The 22942-nt window shown below is 38.5% G+C and overlaps 3 protein-coding genes across 9 annotated transcripts in view; all 3 read right to left on the bottom strand.

The window, feature by feature from the left end:
* Positions 1–80: 80 nt before the first annotated feature.
* LOC129725729 (negative elongation factor E) lies at positions 81–1497 on the bottom strand. 2 transcript variants are annotated; one of them, XM_055681862.1, is made up of 5 exons: positions 1313–1497; positions 1076–1256; positions 570–1021; positions 394–505; positions 81–326 (listed from the first exon to the last, which is right to left on the bottom strand). In XM_055681862.1, exons 1-5 carry the CDS (start codon positions 1391–1393, stop codon positions 250–252), a joined length of 903 nt encoding a protein of 300 aa, XP_055537837.1. In that variant the 5' UTR covers positions 1394–1497; the 3' UTR covers positions 81–249. The 2 variants fall into 2 exon arrangements, with proteins under 2 accessions (XP_055537837.1, XP_055537838.1); XM_055681863.1 differs by having other exon boundaries at positions 421–505; positions 1313–1491.
* A 2465-nt stretch (positions 1498–3962) lies between these two features.
* Positions 3963–6032, bottom strand: LOC129719657 (uncharacterized). Its single transcript, XM_055671049.1, has 3 exons — positions 5827–6032; positions 5428–5768; positions 3963–5368 (listed from the first exon to the last, which is right to left on the bottom strand). Exons 2-3 carry the CDS (start codon positions 5765–5767, stop codon positions 3963–3965), a joined length of 1746 nt encoding a protein of 581 aa, XP_055527024.1. The 5' UTR covers position 5768; positions 5827–6032.
* Positions 6033–11156: 5124 nt separating this feature from the next.
* The window catches only part of LOC129721769 (semaphorin-1A), a 202125-nt gene continuing 190339 nt past the window's right edge, over positions 11157–22942 (bottom strand). For 4 of the 6 annotated variants that reach the window (XM_055674698.1, XM_055674696.1, XM_055674697.1 and 1 more), the window contains 6 exons: positions 17674–18081; positions 17278–17613; positions 16166–17218; positions 14795–14966; positions 14479–14728; positions 11157–13142 (listed from right to left, as the gene is read on the bottom strand). In XM_055674698.1, the coding sequence (XP_055530673.1) occupies positions 13113–13142; positions 14479–14728; positions 14795–14966; positions 16166–17218; positions 17278–17613; positions 17674–18081 (2249 nt within the window). In that variant the 3' untranslated portion in view covers positions 11157–13112. Of the gene's footprint in view, positions 13143–14177; positions 14729–14794; positions 14967–16165; positions 17219–17277; positions 17614–17673; positions 18082–22942 lie in introns of all 6 variants that reach the window. The other 2 variants (XR_008727488.1, XM_055674700.1) reach the window with 2 other exon arrangements.

Raw genomic sequence — 22942 nt, 5'->3', positions numbered from 1 at the left:
CGGTATATCAGTTATCAGATATTTAAAATTTCTGTCCTTAAACGCTAACTGGAGTTTCCTTCACATAACAGGGAATACTGTTTCGGTCCGAATTTTCTTATTTATTATTTGTAATCATTTTTCAATACTTACTGTGACCGGACTTCATAACTAACGCATCGGCACGTTAATTACTCGTGTCAGCATATACTTCTGCATACAGTTATGTCCTTTTATCTAGCTTACTAATTAGAGCATTTCTGTTGACCCTTAGAACATATCATCATGATCGTAACATACCAGCTCCCGGTTGTCCTTGTGTTTGCCTTTCTGAGAGCGATTGGTAGCTGTAAAAGAAAACATTACAGCATGAGTTGCGATTTCGGACCTCTTGAAGTAGGGTTTGAAACCTACCAAGAGCTGACCAAGCAGCTGACGAACCTGCGTCATTGATAGGATTAATCTGGGGCTGCCGTCTTGCCAATTGCACCTGCAACTGTATGCCACCAACGGATTTACTATGCAACTGTAATTAGTAAATAGTCACCAGTTAGCGTAAAATAAACATACAACAGTTCCTTAGTACTCACTTCTCCGATAGCACGGTCGGCCGATTCTGTTTTGGAGAACGTTATGAAACCTCTTCCCTTTTCGATTTCCATCGAAATGTTTAAAATTTCACCAAACTCGTGAAAATGCTTCTTTAGGAAGTCCTCCGTTACTTTGTTTCCGGAAACGTACACCGTATTGCCGGAGCGAGGTCTATCCCGGGGCGAATCCCCCGCCTTGGAGGCGGCTTGTTCTTCTTTGTCGCGCTCGTTAGCAAACTGCTGGTAGAGATTCGGTACTCTGGGATCTTTTTCCGCCGCAGGCGTCAGCGCGGCCGTCACCGATGGTACTGATGGTGTCGAAGCGACAGGCGCAGCCACCACTGGTGGATCTGGACTGACGACTGGATTGGCCGGTGGTGTTTCAACCGAAGAAAAAGATTGATACTGAGCTCCAGGACTGGATTCCTGTTGAGACCGTTTACGTTCTTGGCCTGTTTGGAAAAAAATTAGTTATATTTTTTCTATAAGCGCAAACGTAAATTTACCTTTTGGACGCTTGAAGGAACTTTCTTGTTTGAGCTGCGGTTTCTGGATAGCTTGAATAGCACCGCTTTTCAGCAGTTTGCGAGCCACTTCCCGGGCATCACGGGCATCCGCAGGTCGTTTCGGTATGAGATTTTTCTCAGGTTCTTGTTTCGGCGCTTTGAGAGCTTGGAGTGCTTTTTTCTGTGAGCAAATATTACAAGCTACATTGAAAGACAACATTACTGTTGATAACTTACCTTTTTCTTCAATTTAGCATACTTCGTCTGAAGCATAATTTCCTCTTCTGTTAAATTTGATGGAAAATGGATGTAAACCATCTTAAATGTTATAGATCACAGTAATTTAACCAGAAAAACGCAATTCCAACAGCGGCGGCAGGTAAACAATGGTAGATTTTTTACATTCAAATGACATTTCAATGAAATGGGCTAACGTGGCGTCGCGCTCGAGCTCTGGTGTCCAGAGTTGCCAAATATTTCAATTATGAATTAACATGCGACTACACTGAAACAGATTGGCGCAACATTTGTTATCAGGCCTAAGAAAAGACGCCATCTTTTTATGACCGAGAAATAACAAGCAACATTATGGAACTACGGTGGGTTCGAAATGGAAATGAAGCCAAAAATATGTCACATACAACCCAGTGCAAAAGTATAGATCTAAGGCCTGTTTGTAATTCTTTTATCAAGACTTACCAGAACAGAAGAACTCTGTATAATAAACTGATGCCTACATAAATGAAAAGTAAGTGTGCTAAACCTTCAGCAAACAATTAGATGATTGGCTCATTGAATGAGCGCTCGGTAAACTTTAAGCTTTTCTGAGACGTTCAAAAAGTAGTGCGTCGTGCGTCATAATATATTCTAAAGATATACTCTTATTATACGACGGACAAATTGAAATTCATGAAACTTGCTAAAATAGTGTTCTAAAATGTTAGTAATTATTTTAAAACTATCAAGTTTTAAAACTGAGTCGGAAACTGATTTTTGTTTTCATTTTCGTTTTCGGGCGCAGAAGGGGGAGTTGGAAAATGATTTTGAATCAAAAAAATTCAAACTGTTTCCCAAGTGTGAGAGTAAATTTTCCGTCTTAGTCAGTTCGACTGTAAGGTGATATTCTCAATTCACGACACCCCTACGCTAAGCGTGTTAGGCGTCATCCATAAATTACGTAAGGACTTTTTCGAAATTTTTCGAATTGTCTTCTTCTTAATGCTTGAATCTAAATATGGATGAGTATTCTACAACGGAAGAAATATTTAAAAGTTGAAACACACGTTATTTATTAAGATTTTTGTTTAACTTTGAGTCTTATTGAGGCATTCCGAGTAATGTAAACAGGTTAGCTAACCGAGTCTAATCTTTGCTTTTTATCCCTTAAAGTCCATGTTTCCCCCAGCTTCTCTTCACCGTGAACTAGAAAGGCTTTATGATTCCTGCGTTTTATGCTTCAAGCCGTTCAACCTTCAATTAACCCCAAAACAACCTCTTCATCGTTAAACCCACTTCAAGAAAGGGTTTAAAACTACTTTCTACGAGTTCCCTAGTTCTCTTAAAGACGTGTCAGTAACCATCTGGCGCGCTCCAAATCGCTCTAACTTACTCCCTATTGCTCAGATTTTTATGAAAATTTGTAAAGTTGTTCTCAAGAAATTGTACTTAAAGATAATGCAATAAAAAAGATTCGATTTGTCATAAACTAAAAAGATATATAACCCCTTGACCCTAGAAAGATAGTCTGCGTCAATTTAATTTGTCAATCCTAATGACATTGGCCTCTTGTTTTTCAAATACTAGGGTAAATGTACCAATAGTGGCGCAAATAGTAGCTACTTCTGAGAAATTTTAACGAATCCAATTGAGACTTAGTTAACTTTGGATGTATGAACATATGATTTGATAGACAATTTAGTTGTTTTGCTGATAAATTACTCGTTGTGCATTTTTAAAACTAATGAATTTGAAAAAAATCAACAATTGTTATCATAGCTTTTGTACCTTTAGTGGAGGTACTGTTCCTATAATGGTGGTACCATGTACCTATAGTGGAGGTAGTTTTAAAAACTTGAAATTTCTATAAATGAAATGGATGAAGATTGTACATTTTGAAGTTTGTTGAACAGTCACAAGTATAGAAAACAAAAAACGTTGAGTTTAAAATAAATATGGAAATCAATGTGAATATTTTATTACACAAAAAATGGGACATAAGTCCGACATTTTCTATATAATCTACAGTCCACTGTCAATAACTCTGCTGAACATTTTCTTTAGAATTGTGAATGAAACTAAGAATCTGTGAAATTTTGGTAATATTATAATAGGTTGAGTTTAGATATAATTCAAACTAGAAAATCGAGTTGACAGGATTCTTTATCATTTTCGCTCATTTTCTATGCAATTGAAAATTAACAACATTTAATGAAAATAAGGGATTTATTAACCAGTAACCATGGAGCATTTCAAATGCATTGAATACAAAGTCAAAAGATAGCTTATATTAAAAGTCAGTTAAAATGATATAACAAAAAAAAATAACCTGTAAAAAATCATCAGACGAGAATTATCTCTGACATTTTAGCTTCAGTGCCTCGAGTAACTCGATCTTTTTTTCTCGATTATTTTCCATTCGCTTCTTACGTTTTTTCTCCTCTCTCTCCTTTTTTCGTAGTTCAGCTTTTTTCTGTTTCTTTCTTCGAAGTTCTTTTCTTTTATTCTTACGTTGCTCAGCTTCCTCTTGTTTTCGCTCACGAGTTTTTGTTTTTTCTTTCTTCAGTTGTTCTTTTTTTATTTTAGCAAGCTCTCTTTCCTCTACTCTGGCTTTTTTCCTGGCTGCATCATTTTCTTTTTCTTGTTCAAGTCGTCGGATTTCTTCAAGCCGCTATGAGGCCGTCAGTACCGGGTGGAATTTTCTTTTATAATTCCTGTGAATGTTGCTCCGACGAGGAGTTGGCGGAGTTTGAAGCAATTCGGTTATGCTTATTTTACGGCTCGGAATGTTGTGTCCAGTCTTCTCTTTCATGACACTAAGTGGAATACTGTCATCTGATATGAAACTATCGTCACCTACCTCCTCAATAAATGTTGGATTATCCTCAGATATGTAGTCACTTGACACAGTCATCTCTGCAGTCGTACTGCTCAATAACTGCGAATCAAAAGGCATCAACAACATCTCATATAGCTGCCGGATGATTTCTCCTTCTGCAGATAAGACAGAACCGCTACTAAAGCTGTTAATGCGCTCCCTACCAATGCAATCTATAGCAGCTTTGATTATTGAAGTTGGAATGATAACCGAATCTTCAATAATTACATCTTGTCCTTCTTTTTCCTCATTCAATTCAGGATTGACCTCTACTGAATTGAAGGTGGAAAGTTCCTTGTCTGTTTCTTGAGCTACTGGTTTATTAGGGTTTTCGCTAGTTGACTTGGCAATACATTTGTCGTAATCCACATTTTCAGGACCAAAAGGGAATAATCCGCAAACTCTGAACCCGTTCTTAACACTGGCCGTTTTGATTCCTTTGTTCATAGCCTTTTGCAGTACGTCAGGAAAGTGTTTCAGCAATAGATTTTCACCTCCATTTTCCAGCCGCCACTCCGATACGGCAGTCTTCCAGGCACTTTTCAATGGTTTAAAAATGGCGACGTCTGCTGGCTGAGTTATTCTCGTAGTGTTTGGATATAAAGCAATCAGCACAATACCCAAATCCAAGCACAGATCGGCCACCTCCGCAGTCGTGTGTGAAGAGTGACCATCCACGAAATACAGCACTGGGAACTGCACTTTTTTCCTTTGAAGATGAGGGTACAAAACGTTCCTGATGTATAGCATAAAGTTGGCGGTATCCATCCACCCCTTTGCACTTTTGCCAATACCCCACTCTCCGGGGAACTTCTGCAATACTTCCACAGATAAGCGCTGCATAGGAAGAACAACTCCTGGAGGTACAACTGATCCGTCTGCTCCGAAGGTAAACATTACTGTTATGTTTTTGTGCCCGTCTGCATGCTCGCATTCATACACATTCTTATTGCCACGGCTAGCTAGCACGGCCTTCGTTTGTGGGTGTAGGTAGAATGACGTTTCATCGCCGTTGTATATGCGGGTTGCATCCGATGCGGCTGACATAAGGTTGTTTTCCTCGAGATATGATGTTACGTTCGTGAACCATCCGCGAATGTCTGCCTCTTTTACTTTAGAACTTGCGGAAGACACAGTTTCTGGCGTGCGGAAAGTGATTTCACGATGCCGGCGAAGGAATCCTTCCAGCCATTTTCGACCTATAATCGATAAGATGTTAACAATTTTTTGACTGATTTTTATTATAATGAATACAAACCTGGTATATTGTTCGTGAACGGATTGGGTCGGGAATTCGTTCCGAAGAATGTCTTCACTTTATGCAGAAGTAATTCCTTAACTACCGGAAATCCTTTCTTCTCCATCGTTTTCAAATATTGCACGAGTTTCTGTTCTTCGTCTCCTGTTAGAACAGTAGGTGGCCCTTTCCGGGCTTTTCTGGTCCACTTGCCACTAAGTCGGTAACGAACGGTAGACTGAGGGATGCCAAAAGCTTTGCATGCTGCGTACAGTGACTTTTTCTTAGAGAGGACCAACTCCATGCAGCGGGTGATAGCTCCTTCATCGTGTTTATGTGTTTTTTTCGCTGCAGAATCCATTCTGTAATGAGTTATGAAGCTAAAACGCTTTTTTGGTACAAGAATTCTATAGTTTTTACCTATATGTGGACGCCTTCGTCAACGCGTAGAGGCGGGTAAGCGAGTGGTATCTCTAAAAAAACGGCCAATAGGATCGTCGCTGATCGTTTTGCGTTCGGAGTGTAACACGGCACAAAGCGGAGGACGAAGCAAGCAAAAGATGCGACAATCGCACACACGGCGAGGCGCGAATGGACACACTGGTGAGCTGAGGTCCAATGCGCACTTCTGGCGGACCCAGAAAATTAATTTAAATTAATGAAACATCACTGAAAATTTAAATTTTAAATTAATTTTAAATTAATGAAACATCACTGAGTTCATTGACTTATTTTTCACTTTGAAACACTTCTTTAATCTTTTGTAACTGAGGATGTACACTCGCAAACGGTTGAAAACAAAATGAAAACTAACTTGCGCAAATGTGCCGTATTTATATCGGTTTAATAGCGTCGCAGAAAGTTCTCGGCTCTTTTTTCACCTTCTTCCATGCGGTTGAATGAACTTGGTGGAATAGACTGCTGAATGGCCTTTGTTCCAGTGCAAGTGTCAATGAAATGTCCTTTGAAATGTTGTTTTTATTCGAAGCTTAGAAGTAGTGAATAGAAAGGGCATTGTCCTGCAGCGATGATGTAACGATATAGCTCAAAACCTGTTCGTTGCGCAAACACTGTATATGCGCTGAATATTCAAAAATCTGAACTGTAAACGATTTGTTTTCGTTTGACACTTGTAAACATTCGAATGCCTCCACTATGGGAGCAACGGTGTTTCTGTGTACCAATAATGGCGCAGTTGAAAAAACCGGGGTTAAATCAAACAAAAACGATTTAAGTGCTAATGAATCTTTAAATTGATGAGTTTTCTACACAATAAGTACTAAAAATTATATGAGACTTTGTTTTAACTTAATAAATATCCCTTAAATAAAATCGAATGCAGCTTAAGAAAACACTAAAAATCAAGCGGTATTCAGCTAGTGATTTGGAAAAACGTTTTTCCTCTTTAGTGTTTCACTGTAAAAAGGGGATTTTTCCCTTAAACATTACACAAAACCCATACAAACATGTTGCATCATACTTTTTTTGCCAGTCTTACTCAAAATAAAAGAAAAAACTCTCTATATCGCACTACCTCCACTATTGGTACTACCTCCACTAAGGGTACATTTACCCTAGTGTTAATCCGTTCTCATTTTTCATAAAACTGAATTCTGGTATTTGTTATGTATTGCACCGTAATGGCCATTAATTATTAAATTTTAAACAAAAACTTGCTTAAATGATTTGAAATTCTTGTATCAATTTAACACCAGAATAAGGCTAACAATCCTTTTTACGATCCCTCAGAACACAACTAATGACTGATTTGAACTCAGGATCGGACTGGTTAACCCAATTTGGAATTTTGATCTAATGCTTTTGGCCCTTCCGAAGTTATGAAATTTTAGTAGGTACGCACTTAGTTTCTTTTACCGAACTCAGCAATCTTTTTAACGAGTTCTCAACAGCTGAGCCATCAGCAATCTGTTCAGCAATTTGTTTGCTTGACGAGTGCTCGGTAATTTTTCATTCTCGCTGAAACGTCAAACATAGAAGATAGCTCAGTAAAAATTTACGAAGCGTTCATCAAAAATTGCTGCATGATTCGGTATTTACAAAGCTGACTATTCGTCACGAATTACCGAGCGTTCTGTGAATTTACAAAGCTGACGATTCGTCACAAATTACCGAGCATTCTGTAAACGTAAAGTTATTTCATGGTTACGAGAGAAATATGAACCATTGTGAAAGTTGCTATTGCAACTGTTGAATAACTTTAGAAAGGAATTTCGGATTGTTTAGATCGATTATACTGGTGTTCCCAGCACATTCGAGTAAAAACTTGATACGTTTAATGTTATGATGAATACAGGCTTTTTGTTGCAGGCTTCTAGTAAACTGCTCTCCTGTGGTGGAAAAATTTCCATATGCTGACTGAATAGATCGTGTACCTCCACGTTGTTTTCTTGTAGATTTAAAAGTAAGATATCCTTTTCTTTTGAAAATCATACGCAAAACACTTTAAAAACTCAGCTTTGGAACTCTGAATTTTTGAAAATGGCGGACATTTGATGTTTCGTTTTGACAGATGCAGAAAAATTGCCGAACAGTATAGTAAAAACCGACAAGAGGCAGTCAGTTAAACAATTGAAGAGTTTTCAGCAACACCTAGGAAGATGCTGACAGATCGTCAAATATTTACTGAACTTAATGAAAGTGCAGAACATACTTTAGTTTACAGAAAAGGTCAGTAATGTTTTTTGCTGAGCTCGTCAAGTGCCTTTTGCATAACGGTAATTCGGTAAAAACTTCAACCAACATCAGTTATTTTTGAGAAAATTACAAAATGATCAGTATTTTTTCAAATTTACTGAACATGACCGTAATAAAAATTACTGAACAATTAAAACGAGAATAAGTGTGTATTATTTTCCTTCCACATTTCCCAAGACTTTGAGGCTGAAACTGCGTATGCATCTACCTTTGAAGCGTCACGTATCGAGACAATTTCTTTTGCCGGATCATAGCGTTTTAACGTGTCATCTTCACAAATCTTTAGCTTAGCTCTGTCAAAGGCTCGCTAGACCAACATAAACAGATGGTACAGGAGAGACGTGATTGTAACTAAACCATTGACAAAACAGATTTTATTCTGAGTAGACAACGCGTACACTTTTTTAGATTCATCAGTCAACTCAAACTTAAGTCCAATTTAGAAAAGAACTTGCCCCCGCTCAAAATTCCCATAACATTTTCTACTTTTTCACTGTGATCTTATAGTCGCCACACAGCCTTCAGAATTTACCATCTTGTTTCAATACTGGAACCACTGGCGACCCTCGTTCCGCTCATTCCGAATAATTGGCAATTTGACGCAAAACTAAAAACCTAAGGGGAGACAACTGGGTATAGATTTGCATCCACTTTGGGAACCACTCGCTGATTGGTTGGAATTGAAAACCCCGAGTGCGTTAAAATTTATTATCAGCAACAATGTTGCTGAACAACATTGTTCGTTGTTTTGATTTATGTTTTTCAATGATGTCAACTGTTATAATTTAAAATAATTTCAAGTGAACATTAAAAAAAAGTACAAATATGGGCGTAGTAAGAGATCCGACTTGGATCATCACTAATATCAATTACCAAAAGATCAAACAGTGCGCAAGGAGTTATTACGGTTTTGCGTGAAGCATAAGAACAGCATACCGCTGCTCAATGTCGGGAGTAAATAGTGTAGTGTGAGCTTATTTCTACTTTTAAATCCGTTCTGGATTAAGTTTGGAACATACCAGTTGAGGCATATTGCTTGTCCGGAAAATACAATTCAGATGGGTCAATGAATGAATCATAATCATTGATGGATGGCACGTTCGATTTTAAGTATATTAAAGATGCAGATTCTCCGGTAACCCTCAGACGGTAAAACTATCGGCTACAGGAGGAATTGTGCATAATGGTGATAAAAAGCATTCAAACTATTCAAGTATTTTCCGAGTGAATGGCATCACTTACGAAAAATATAACAGGGATCATCGAGGTGGATGAGGAAGAAGAGTAAAAAGCCAGATGTCGCCCCTTAGCTAAAAACGACCGTCTAGTGAAAAAAATCTAAATTTCTACGTAAATTTGTGATAACTCTCTGCAAATAGAATCTTGATAGGTGAAATACTGCTTGCAAATCATCATCATCATTTTCACTGTAGCGCCAGCTATCAGTCGAACAGTCATTTTAATCGCTTATCACACTTTGAAATAATTTTTTCCTCCACTTCTTTCAACTCCTCTTCCAAAGCCTTCTCAAAGCTAAGTGGAACCGGTCGTGTTTTACAAAATATCGGTGTCGTATCTTATACCAACGCCAATTTTCAATTCGGTTTACTTTCCTACCCCACTCGAGCGTCGTACTCCTTTAGAAAATTACATTCATCACTAAACAAAGTCACTCGCTACTAAGAATACTTTAATCTTCAAAATGTTCACCTCGAATTTCCAAAAACAAGCTTTAAAAAGCAAAAACATATGAGATGAATTTTCACAAGTCTTACATTTCAATTGTGTGTATTTTCATCTGTTTTCACTGCGTTGAAAATAATCAAAAGTTTCCAAATCAGTTTCTGTTATTACAAAAAAATCATGCTGAAAATGTTGAATTATCCCGACACACTGGCGTAGCGTGTCGGGAGCGGCGGGGGCACACCCATGAAAAAAAATTTCGTACGTGTCACCTTCCAAAGGGTGATATCTGTGAGATTAACTATCAATAAGGTGAAGGTAGCGATGAAACCCTCGAAAATCGTGTAAATTTGCTCCTAAGATCAAATAATTTTTCAAAAAATGGGTAGATTAGTGCAATTGAAAACGAAAGAGCTAACTCACTAATTTTGATAACAAAATGATTTCACTGTAACCTGTCGGGGGTGACACCCAGGGGGAAAGAGGTGATACCGAAATTTTCCGCCCGGGTGTCACTTGGTCACGCTACGCCACTGTTCCGCAATGATTGACATAAATCGACAGCACTGCAGTGGTTACCTAGGTTACCAATTTTGCGCGTAAACAACTACAGCGAATACCTAGGTAACCTACTACAACGGTATGCGGTTACGTTCATTCACAAAATGATTAACAGTGTGATGAATATGGGGGCGTCGTAGGATGAATAATAGAGCAGTGATTTAAGTTTTGTGATGAGTATGGGAGTGTTGTGAATTTTTATTTTACAAAATTCAGGATCTGGTGTTTAATCCGTGCATTCTTCGTGAACGTCGGCTCAGAATCGATAATGGCAAAAATGTTTCAAGGATCAATGAAATTTCAGAAGTGCTTCCTGTAGGAGCTGCAAGTAACAGATTTTTTTTTCTGGCAGTTACAATTCCAATGCATTCTCTCCTTATTTCTCACAATCAACAACTTAAATGCAATACTGTGAACCTGTTCCGGCACCTTATGGGACGATTCTTTCTGGCAAGTTTAAAAAAAACTATCCAAGAGGGGACTGTAAAATTATTATCACAAAAATTAATTTCCTATGGGCTAATTGTTAGTTTCACGCAGACAGACTTCAACAAAAAACATCAACTTTCCATAAACGACGAACCTGCCCTCAATCCTGTTTTGTATGTCAAAAACGTTCCTGTTAAATACTAAAAAAAAACGAAAAACTTATCACTATACCAATGGAAACAGCAAATTTCTGATAAAAGTCCTGAAAATAGTGAGTTCACATGAGCTCTATACATACAACCTTTTCTCGTAAACAATAATGATTTCTTTCTCTCTACTTCGATACGACTCTCACCGATATGTAAATGTTCCACTAGCTTTATTACTTAGTAAATGTATCTTAACTGAAATATTTACAATTGTACAATTAACATCCTTACAAACTCTATTATAACTCTCTTTCGTTTACATACTTCGTGTGATTGGATAAGTTACGTCATTCCATTATTCCTATTTATTTCTAACCTAAAACATTAAATTCTCCGCTTACGTTGGATATAATTCTACTGCAACAAATTTTCGTTCGATTATGCCTGGTTGAGCACAAACAATGCTCTAACTTATTTGTCTCAACAACAACATCATTCTCAATAACACGACTCATCATGATGCACACACAATATTCGATAAAAAATAAAATGCTGTCCCTAATGTTTGTTCGAATTCGTCATTTCCTTACACATAATAAAACCTTCAAACTTGCTCTAGCATAATACAAAAAATAAAAAAATACTCCAGTTTATCACATTCTTTGTTCATATTTAACTAAGCATATATATATATATATATATATATATATATATATATATATATATATATATATATATATATATATATATATATATATATATATATATATATATATATATATATATATATATATATATATATATATATATATATATATATATATAAAATCTGCCGCTCAGGAGTTATTTTTACAAACAATCACATAGCCTAACGTGAAATTTTGGCGAAAAATTCGTTTTACACTACAACCGAAAAAAAGGTGGTGGTAAAATGTGTGACTTTCTAAAAATGGATGGATGATGGTCAATATATTGCTTTTTTGTTCGGTTTGCTATCTCTGAGTGGGCACTACCTTTTTAAACTAAGGCTATAATCAAACTGATTGCAAGAAATCGAACAACTAGAGAATAATTCAATTCAATACATGCACAGTTTGCCGCTTGTAATCAGTTTAATATACTGCTGTAGTCGGAGTATTTTCGATTGAGATTCTTGAGCAATTAAAACGTAAAATTGTGTAAACGTAAAATTAAAATATAGCTGAGACGCCTTAATATGCTTTTGTCTAGAGAAACGTGAAACTCCCGGTCGCGAGCTTATTTCACTTGGTTAATGTCTACTTTGATTGTGTAATACTTGCGCGTTCAAATGTTGGGATTTGAAACTATCGTAGCGGATATGCTAAATCTAAAACAGCTAAACAACAGGGGAGGCTATTCTCTAAGTCATTAATGTAATGAAAGATGTAGTGTGCATCTCGTACGCCCAAACGGAAGGAGGCGGGGCCTAATTTTGCCTCGCGAGTCGCGGTTGCTTTTGTTTATCAGCTGTCAAACGTGAGCTTGGCTCGATGTAAAACGAAATTGGGAACCATTTGACTTTAAATTTTTTTTTCTGCCTATTGCACACGGGAGAAAATCTGGCCTCCGTCAACTAGCGTTATAAGAATGAGCGTTTTTCCCAGACAGTGGTCGGGAAAGTTGTGTTGAATTTTTTTTTTTGCACAAGCGACAGCACGCGGAAATAAGGCATCAAGAATGTGGACTTGTTGATTGGAAGTGCAACATTTGACAGTTAATTCAGCAGTCCATCGATAAAGGCAATTCGATAATCACTGTTCTACTACTAATGGGGGGACCCCATCGGGAGTGGCCCCCACGTATCCCGTATTGTCGAGTGCACACAGCTCCGTGCGCAGCGCGCACATAATGGGCACAGGTTTCGTAGTTTATGGTTTGCAAAGGCATTCGTTCGCGTGCACGGCTTTTGGCAGGCAGGTAGGGGAATGATTTGTGCTAGGCACGCAGTCTCTCACTAATGTATAAAAATCATCTCTGTACACGACGTTTCTTTTCCCATCCTTTAGGTTCGGTTTTTTTTTTGTTGTTGTTGTCGACTTACACAGTGCACACAAACAGACGTGTAGACACTAGAAGGCAATCCTGACAGTGTTCGTCACAAAGTACATTCGCTACGTAACTGTCACAAGTTTCTCACATAGTGCGCCCCTAGGGCTTGAATGTTTTCAACTGTCGCGTCTGTTGGAAAAAAAAATTTTATTGCATTGTTACCACGTGTATCATTTTCAACTTGATGCGGTTTTGTTATGCATTTATTGTTTTGTTACTTGATAGGTATTTCGAGCAAACGTTTCTCAGATTTCAGTGAAACTTTGTAATTTTACTGACACAGGCAATTTAAGCGACTTCGTATACTTGATATTTTACTTAGACGTTTTTTTTTTTTGAAAAGGGCCGTTTTCCAAATTTTTGAATAAAAAATTCACACCAAATGCGTTAAAACTTAAAAAAAATATTTTTCAATTTTGATTTCTCTATAGAAGATTCTTACAATATACAAAATGTTACGTTGCTTGAATATCAACCTATATCACCAAACTCACACAGTTTTACTAACATCTTGAGAGGATGTTGCCAACGGCTGGGAGATCAGCATGAAATCTCTCTTGTGCAGAACACTTCGCCGAAACCCAGTCAGTAGAGATTCGGTGACGATATTGTGAGGTGAAAACAGATGTTATAGTTAGGAGAGATTAGCATACACGTGAAAGGATCCTTGTTCTGTCTTGAAATTCTTTCAGAGCAATTAGAGTGTCCATGTCTACTTTGATGCATTTTTTTCTGCTTCTAAAATAAATGAAGCATGCCGAGCAATTTCAATATAATTTTAAGATGCAGTTTAGGTTCCAAGTCTCACTAGATTGAAAGTCTATCGTACGGAAAAGTGTCCTAAAAACATTACTGGATGGTGTAGAGTCTAGGCGTAGAGGTTTTAGTAAAGGCACATCGAAAGTAACATGGGTTTACGATCAAAATGTTCTGCAGAGTTGTCTCGTGATTATCTTTTATCGCAGATTGTTACTGAGTCGTAAATAGTTCTACAGTAGAGAGCCTCAGCAGCTACGCTTAGTCGACTTATGTTTTGTTTTTAATTTACTGGATGAAAGCATGTGTAGGTATATATATTACGGATGAAACGTGCTGTTCGTGCTCAATGATTGGTTTTGTTTTAGTCGAATAAATTATTAACAAACAGAAAAAAGACCTGTATACCTGTTACCGTTGCAGATCGCTTTTAGTTGAAGAGGAAGAGACAATCCGCAGGCAGAAGATGAAATAATTTTGACGAGTACAGCCGGTGACACTCTCGTAGAGGCGGTCGAAATTTCGTAGTATGATTCCTGCGGTTGTCGTTTGGACAAGCCGCAAGAGAGGTTATTATCGGGAATAATGTGTTTGTTTTTTGTGTATGTAGATTTTGAAGGAGTTGCGCACTAGCACTAGTACAGCGAGCGGTTATTTTGTCCCAAACACCGAAAGCACTATCTTACTATCAAATATACGTCTTCTTCACCTTCTGCAGGGTGCCCATGCCTTTGCTGATGTCCTTTTCCAAATTTTCGGTCGAATTCTTACACTCGACGCTTCGATCCTTGTAATCAAAGTCGATGTTGTCTTTCATATTGTTCTGCTGCTGCTGCAGCTGTTGCACTATGGCCTGATGCTGCGTGTGATACTGATTAGTGGTATTCATCAGCAGGTTGACGTCCTTCCCGCTAGTACGATTTTGCGACAGCATGCTCAAGTTTTTAGCGGGATGCCTGCTTGTAATAAAACAAAAAACGAATATTAAAAAATCTGAACAACAACCGATCATAGATTTCTCTTACCAGTTCAACTGATTTCGATGCTCGCTGCTGCCATGAAAGGGCTGCTTTTTCATATATTGCTGGGTGGCGAAACCCCCAAACAGTCCGCCAAGAAGGATTCCGATCAAAATCAGCATGATAGTGAATTCCCATCTCAGTGATGCCGAAGCGATATTTTCCTTTACGAAGGGATCTGAAAAAAAAAACGAATTAATCTAATGTTTTTCATGTCTCGTTATAACAAAGTACATCTTGTTAGAACTATTGTCTAAAAATGTCAATTAACCCTCTCCCGCTCACAAGGTTTATCATTATAATTTATAGCTTCACGAGAAAAATCAAGCTGAACACTTTGTAGACTAACTAAAAATACTGTCAACTGTAGTTTTGAAGAAAATGCCCAGTGATGCTCTGAGGCAGCATATAAAAGATTATGGAACAATCGTAAGCACAACAAACTATTTTATGTCAAGATATGATGAATAAAATTCTTGGTGCTTTAGAGTCACCATGAGCGGGAAAGGGTTAAAATTGTTTGTGGTCCTAATTTATAAAAATCCAAAAATCTCATGAGACTGTTATGCGTTTCACGGTAAAAGTTACGATCACACATTATGCCGTAATGTTGAAACCTACTCTTTTCAGAAATTTTATAGCATACATATAAAGCAGAGGAAAATGCATATTAGTGAGATCGTAATATTTTGTTTTCTCTTTTTATGCCATAAGTTATTCAACTTGTGCAATTTTTATCGATAGACACAAAGTCTGTCTGAGCCATTGAACAATCAAAAAGCTTAATGGCATGGCACCATTCAACAAAATGTCTTTTTTCCCTCTAAGAATCAACAACAACCAATTATTGCTTGTTTTCAAAACTTTTTTCACTTCATTTATTACGCACAACTTTCATTCAACTCATGATGAAAACAGGCAAACATTTTGTTGTCATCCACTAGTGTTGCACCGCGCCGCACCGCTTGCGCGGTTGCCCTGGCCGTGAGCCTTAATTTAGCAAATTGGCAAGCTGATGGATAATCAATCATAGCTCGCTTGTACATTGCACATTTGTGGTCTTACGCTGCGCACAGTGAAAAACGAAAAACAAACCCGCAAAGCAAACAAAAGTTCCAAACAATAACCATAAAAAGCGAGCACAAGTCGAAAGGTGCGGCGAAAGCAACGTGCTGCGCATTTTAACGCCCTGCATACGGTTTCATTGTTTTGAACTTGGTTGGTATTTTTTCTGGTGGGTTATTATTCCAATGTGATCCGCATAATTTCCAATTCAGCAGAAACAATAAAAATTGCGCAACTTAACTGCCTCAATGATAATGGCATTTAAACAACGCAGAAGCTTGCCCCCCCTCCCCGGCCGAAGAAGATACTAACCTGTTTTATGGTGATACTGATGAGTGCCGATTTTGTTCGTCAGCACGCTTCCTTCGATCGAGGTCATATCGCGTATTTCGTTATCGATATCACTCGGTCCGATCGAGGACACGGTGCCCCTGCTGGATTGAATTATGACGACGTTTTTCGTCTCGCTGCTTTTCTCCTTCTCCGCACTGCCGGATCCGTCGACCCGCGTGTACACGTCGTTATCCTCCACCTTGTGCTGCCGCTGGTCACGTTGGTCATACTTTTTGCAAATTTCATTCACACCAGTACCATCCAACCGTTGGAATAGGTTCTCAATTGGATGGCCGCTTACGCGGGCATCCTCCACCGAACGACATTCGCGATTCACATCGTCCCAGCCGCAGTACGGGTCCTGCAGTTCCAAACACTTACGGCAGGATTTAAACTCGTGTTCGTTGCAATTGCTCAACGGAAGCGAGATGATCTTTCCGTTGCTGATCACAATCAATTTCTTATTTTTTCTGGATATTGTCATTTCGTTGACTTTGTTTCCTAGCGGAAACGCTTGCGTTTCACTGATAACAACGGTTTTCACATCTTCCGTTGTGTTAGCCGATAGGATGTTGACAAACTTAATAACTTTTCCGTCGTTGGTACCAACGAAAACCACGTCGTGAGTGGTGCCATCAAGGGCCTTCACCTGGGAGTCCACCGTAATGGCCGACAGCCGATACAGCAGACTAACGCGGGTGAATACCGGTCGCGAATGGAGTGATTGTACGGGCATATCCATCAGTGTGTTCATTTTCACGAAATTAACCGATGCCTTAGGCAGAGTTCGGCTGTCGTCAACACACTTGCCGGGTCGGGGTTCCGGTACCTGACTCTGGGGTACCTGCAACCAGTTGGAATGGCTGTCACGTTGCGATTTGAAGGGACCTTCAAACGTGTCCAGAATATCCTGGATGGAGAACGCGCACACTGCCGAACCACCAATCGCATTCTCCGGGGTAGTCATGATTGCGTAAATGATTTGATTCGATTGACCTCCGTAGATGCCGTTGATGGTTTTGGTTGTCGATTCTGTAGGTAGAGAAAAATGTAAAGCCAAAATTGAAAAGGCACCGGAAGGAGCAACTTACGAATTTCATCGAAGTAAAACGGATAATCGCCGGGGATGGAACAGTTCAGGCGTGCTTTAAGGAACGACGTCCACCGGTCGTTTAGCGGGTGCGGTCCACCCTTGTCATTTTTGCAAACCCGGCTAACGCGTGAGTAGATTGCTTTGCCACAATTCATGTACTCGACGGCAACTTCTCGGAAGAAGAACAGCACATATCCGTTGTGCTCCACGGCACTCACGAAGGCCGGCTGATTAAGCTGCTTGCTGTCATACTGTTCCGTCCGCTGTGGTTCCCGGTAGATCAACGGATCGGCACCGGAGAAATCAGCCACCGTAGCTGAGTAGAGGTGACCGTCTGCAAGGTTTAAAAATTCGTTAGTTAGCTTAAATATCTTTCAATTGCCCATAAACTTACCAGTATAAACATATGTGCTGTTATGGAGTGGATTGTACGGACACCGCCCCAATGCTTCCATTTCGTTGCTATCGTAGATTATGGCCCCATCGCTGGGTAGTACATTGTAATACCGGCAGAGCGGTTTGTACGAGTTGGTTCCACACAGCATGATTCTGTTCGCCCCAACCCGGGCGTACACTCGAATGTAGTTCTGGCAGTCCTGGTCCTGCTTGCCCTTGAGTGTACACAGCTCACGGTGAGCGTCCGAAGAGCTCCACGTGACTCGCTGGTTCGCGTTCTCAATCAGCCTATCGAGGCTGATATTGTACAAGGCATTTCGCGCTCCGATCAGTATCGAACTGTCATCCTGATGGAGCAGCTTAAAGTAATCAGTGCTGTTACCGAAAAAGGCCGGTATCGTGTTATCTGAAATGGACATGACAAAACGAAAAAAAAACTTATCATCGATCGAAAAGCAAAACACATTCCAGATTTCGGATTCAAATTTATTCAATAAACAAACGAAGCTTAAGAGGAAGAAGAAACAAACGGGGGTCAAGTGTTTATGTGACTCTTAGCGGTACACAGCGACAGCATCCGCGTTCACATCGATAAAGCATAATTTATGAAACTCATCCTACCGTCAGATCGGATCGCAGCGATATGCTGGTGCGAATAATCAACAGGAAGGGGCGACCGAATGAACTTTTCAGAATGATTTATGCCGCTGGCGGGCGCAGATGGTGTAGATCATCTCGATAAAATTCAAATATAATTGTTCGGAACGAGAACTTTGTTCGAAACTATGGCAAATATTTTGTTCGTTTTATTAGCTGGTGACAAGATGATGTATAGTTAGCGGACGCTGCGCGAGGACATACTGCAAACCTTGAATGGATGAACCAATTGAACCGAGTTCACACCTTAGATAAACATACCCATTCCGGAGCAGCGGTATTTGTTCGGTATATCGATGCTTGAACATGGTTGAAGTGTTGATTTGTTTTTTTTTCGCTTCGACGGACGGACTACACAATCGAGCAACGGCCTTTTCCTGAGCTTGAGAAGGCGCGCACGGTAATGCAGCGCCTCGGGTCGTCGCATTAATTTGCGAAAAACAGGTGCGAAAAATAAACACTCTAGGCGTGAAACTTCAAACAAGGCAGTTTTCTTGGGCCGCACCGAGAGTAAGAAGGAGCCAAGTGTAACCTTCTTTCACTAGTAACTCAAACACAAGCTTCACGACGAGTGCATTTTACCTTCGGGGCACGATGAGGCGAAATGCTCTGCGGTTGAGTGAATTCGGCCGACGGCGGTTCAAGATTGAATGACCGCCGAAGAAAAATTTGTATTGCAAAATTGAAAAAAAAGTATGCAGTGCGAGACAAACCGAAAAGCTTTGAATTTTAAGAGTTTCAAACACGATGTTGGTTTGGAATTTAGTTCTGAGCTTGAAAAAATTTAGCGCAAATTCAGTATCTATGTGTTTAAGGCAAATTACGGAGTTAACGCAGCTTTATGCAAATGATATATTGTTAATTTTCGTTGTCTCTTCAATTAACGTCAGGTTTGTACGCACATTGTGTACACGCATTTGGAAACATGAAAATTTCTGGGAAAAGTTTAAAACAAGCAAAAAATATGTGCGATTTTTTTGCACGAACCACGCAACTTATTTGGTTCAGACTTTTGAAGAAATTTAAGTTTAGGGCGATTTATTTTGAGTTCCCACCATTTGAAGTTATAGTGTGTAGAATCCACCACATGGCCGACTACGAATTTTCCAAATTTTACAAACAAACGTTTACGTTTTCACAAGTGACGCATTAACTAATACCAATTTTTTATCCAGATTTAAATTTCATTATTTTTTAGCAGTAAGTTCTTCAAAACATGCTTTTCTGTTTTAATATTTAACGGACATTACGATCCTTCATCAGTGCCGCCGCGTTTTGTAAACAAACTGAAGATGATCTACTGACTAAACAATCATCAATAATGTATAGATCAATAACGGCGCCGGCTACGTTCATACGATTGTTAGGGGGAGTAAGGAGGAGTAACAATCGTTCTTGTCGGAGACCTTGTTTACCTCTGAACCTTCTCTTTGTCATCGTACCGTACCGTTCTGGTTTATTTTTTTTTAAATTTTAACTTTTTTGTTTCTTATTTTCCCATGATCATCATCGTTTAGCTAACAGTTTGCAGTTTTCGTTATTTTTTTTTAATCACAAAAATATAATTATAATTTGAACATTTAAAAAAACTCCTTTCTCTGAATCTCTACGAAAGCTAGAACTATTATTAGAATAGATTATAAGCTAACCAAAAACAGTTTACTTAAGGGGTAATATCTACCAAAAAAAAATTTTTTTTTCTTGTCATTTTTTTAGTGGCTTAAATCATGCTAAAACTATCCTAGAATCAAAATCTACATCGCCCAAATACTGATCTATACTCAAAATTCGTTTAAATCAGCTCGTTTTCCTTTTTGTTTTGAGGCTTTGCAAATTAACAGAATTTACCCATGATCGTTATAGTGATTCAAATTTGAAGTATAAAGGTCGCTGCATCAAGTTTCGACCGTTATAGCGTCTCTACAGCACGTGTTTACTCACAATTTCCATTTGTTTATTCGATCAGTCATTCTCGTTGTGTACGTTCTTTTTTTGAGTTTTTCTATACGTTTTAACTGTGAGTTATATTCAAAAGTGCTTAAATGTGACTGACAAGTTTGAGTTTTGCGTGAGATCGGGACGCCAACCGCGTAAAAGTCGCTGAGCATCGCATTTCTGATATCGCGAAAGAGACTAGGCGCAGCCTTACATCAGATAACAAAAAGGAAGAAGAGGATAATAAATCCCAGGAATGACAACTTTACGGCGCAGTGATAGCTGACTGAAGGTAAAATACAACAAGGTATACAGCCCTAGGGTTGTATGAAATGGTGACGTGGGACTAAACACTGTAATTAGGAGATTTTGAAGTAGAATACTTCTCTCAGGAAGTTCGGCTACATAGGGATGTGAAATGAAAATCTAAAACCAAAAAGAGTGAAAAATATGTCCAATTTCAAATGCTAATAAATCGGTTAGTATTCGATGGATTTCCTTCGTTCTTGCAGCAATAGATTGGAAAATCTTCTAAGATTCTTCCCAAATGAAGATTATTGTAATTTTATACTTCAAACTATTGTACTATTGAAAATAGTCAAGCCTTGTCAAACGAAAAATTCGACCTCTGATTGGTCGTTATATGATTGCTTCCCAAGCACGGTCGACAGAATCATATACCTTGCAATTGAAAATATGCTATTTGGCCTATATAAGAGCCTGTTTCAGCCGAATCCGCTCATAATAGTTCTAGACAGCGACAACAGCAGTCATCCTTTAGCAGCAGCAGTAGCATTGCAGTGGATACCAGCGATAGCGGATAGCGGCCACAACTGTGGCGTAGCAATGAATAGTGCACTAGTTGCAGCGAATCTCAGCATCGATAGCAGCTGGGCCAGCTGATGCAGGGACAGCGGATACCAATGGCAGCGTATAGCGGCCACAACTATGGCTTGGCTACGAATAGCGTAGCAGTTGCAGCGGGTATATCTGACCATGAAGCATCTATGCAAAAATTGAATGAAAATTGTAATTGCAGCAATCGGCCTTTTTCAAGGCTACTAAATGTATTTGGAAGAGCATAATGAATGGTTATTAATAAACTGCAACTGAGGTTTGATGCTGTTGCAATTGCACAGCAGTGTGATGTTTATTACGATTGGTTGATACTGTGCATAACAAGCGGCACGAAACAAATCCGATTGCAAAATGACTGACATGCAAGCAGCCGGGTTGTCTTGTAAAAGTATTCTACTTCAACTTTGCGGTCGTGGCTTTGCACACAACCCTCCTGTGATTTTTTTGTTACAAAATATACAGAGTCTGCAGACAGAATCAAGGGGTTTGCTCAATGTCTGTGCGTATTTTTATTTTCAGCTTCCCCTGGAAATCAATTTTTTTTTCAACACTCGAAATAATATCGTTTATATTTGGCGATATTATGCCTGTAGTATTTTTTTGTGCAAACAACATGTATTTGACAAGGCACAAGCATATCACTCTTGTTTAGGAAGCACCAAGAATTTCTCGTAATGCGTCAAAATCAGAATTAACTCTATATCCTCAAATCCAATAATACTGACGTTATCATAATGGATGGTTTTGTCTTATTTAACTCTGATTAAATCAAATTTATAACATGGATCTCGCTTTCAAAATAATATGGAGGCCCTTACAAAGGTTCATTAATTGGCAAACATAAGAAGATATGTCAAACAAAATTATAACAAGTTCCAGCAAAAAATCGTAGCAATCAACAATTCCATTTTTGTTTTTTGCTTGACAATTTTTTTTATTTGCCTACAACAACATTCGCTGTATTACGAAGACAGCTAATATATATCTGTTTATTATGGTAAAGCTTTGAATAATAATATATCATATAACAATTTTAAAATATAAAAAGAGTTTCTGATGAATCTTAGTAAATAAACCAAAAATTCACTTGCATTCGCAGGCTCTTACTCTTCTATAAATGTGTATATGTGGAATTTACTCTTTCGATACTATCCGGTCACGATTATTAAGTGAATATCGAAGATAAAATTAATTAAATATTCGTTACAAAATTTACAATTCTTGTTGAATAGTTTATGGTAATCATATTTATGAGATAAACTTTCAATCACCATCAACAGCAGCATTGCAGTTTTTCCACGATTGCACACGAATAGAAATGTACGAACAAAAGTGTACCACTTTAATACGAATAGTACCGCTACAGTACGAATAGAAGTTTACCGCTGAAATGTACGAATAGAAGAGTACCGCTGCAATCATAGGCGACGAGAGATCTGCAGTTCTTTACTCCACTGGTACTGTTGCTTTTACCGTATGTTTTCTTTCAAGACATCAGTTTTTATTAGGTTCTGAAAGCGGGTTTAGAAATTGTTCAAGAATGGGGATTGTTTCAAACTTTTCGAAAAACTTTTACTTTCGAGACATCATATTAGTCTAAGCTCATGGAAGCAAAAATAAATTGACCTATTGGGACGGGAAGACTCTGTCAATTTTTATATCGATATTGATACAGAGAATATCACTGGGAGCGGATGGTGTCCATTTACGTCGTCTGTGCTAGGAATGCTCGCATGTAATTGGTTCATCATTCGCGTAAATTTGTCATTGAAACTTTTTATCAATTTTACCGCTTAGCAATGAAATTAGATTGATAA

The sequence above is a fragment of the Wyeomyia smithii genome, chromosome 2 (genome assembly GCF_029784165.1).
Source record: "Wyeomyia smithii strain HCP4-BCI-WySm-NY-G18 chromosome 2, ASM2978416v1, whole genome shotgun sequence".
NCBI lineage: Eukaryota > Metazoa > Arthropoda > Insecta > Diptera > Culicidae > Wyeomyia > Wyeomyia smithii.
The sequence above is the reverse complement of the archived record's forward strand: the minus strand, read 5'-3'. Positions and strand labels throughout refer to the sequence as shown.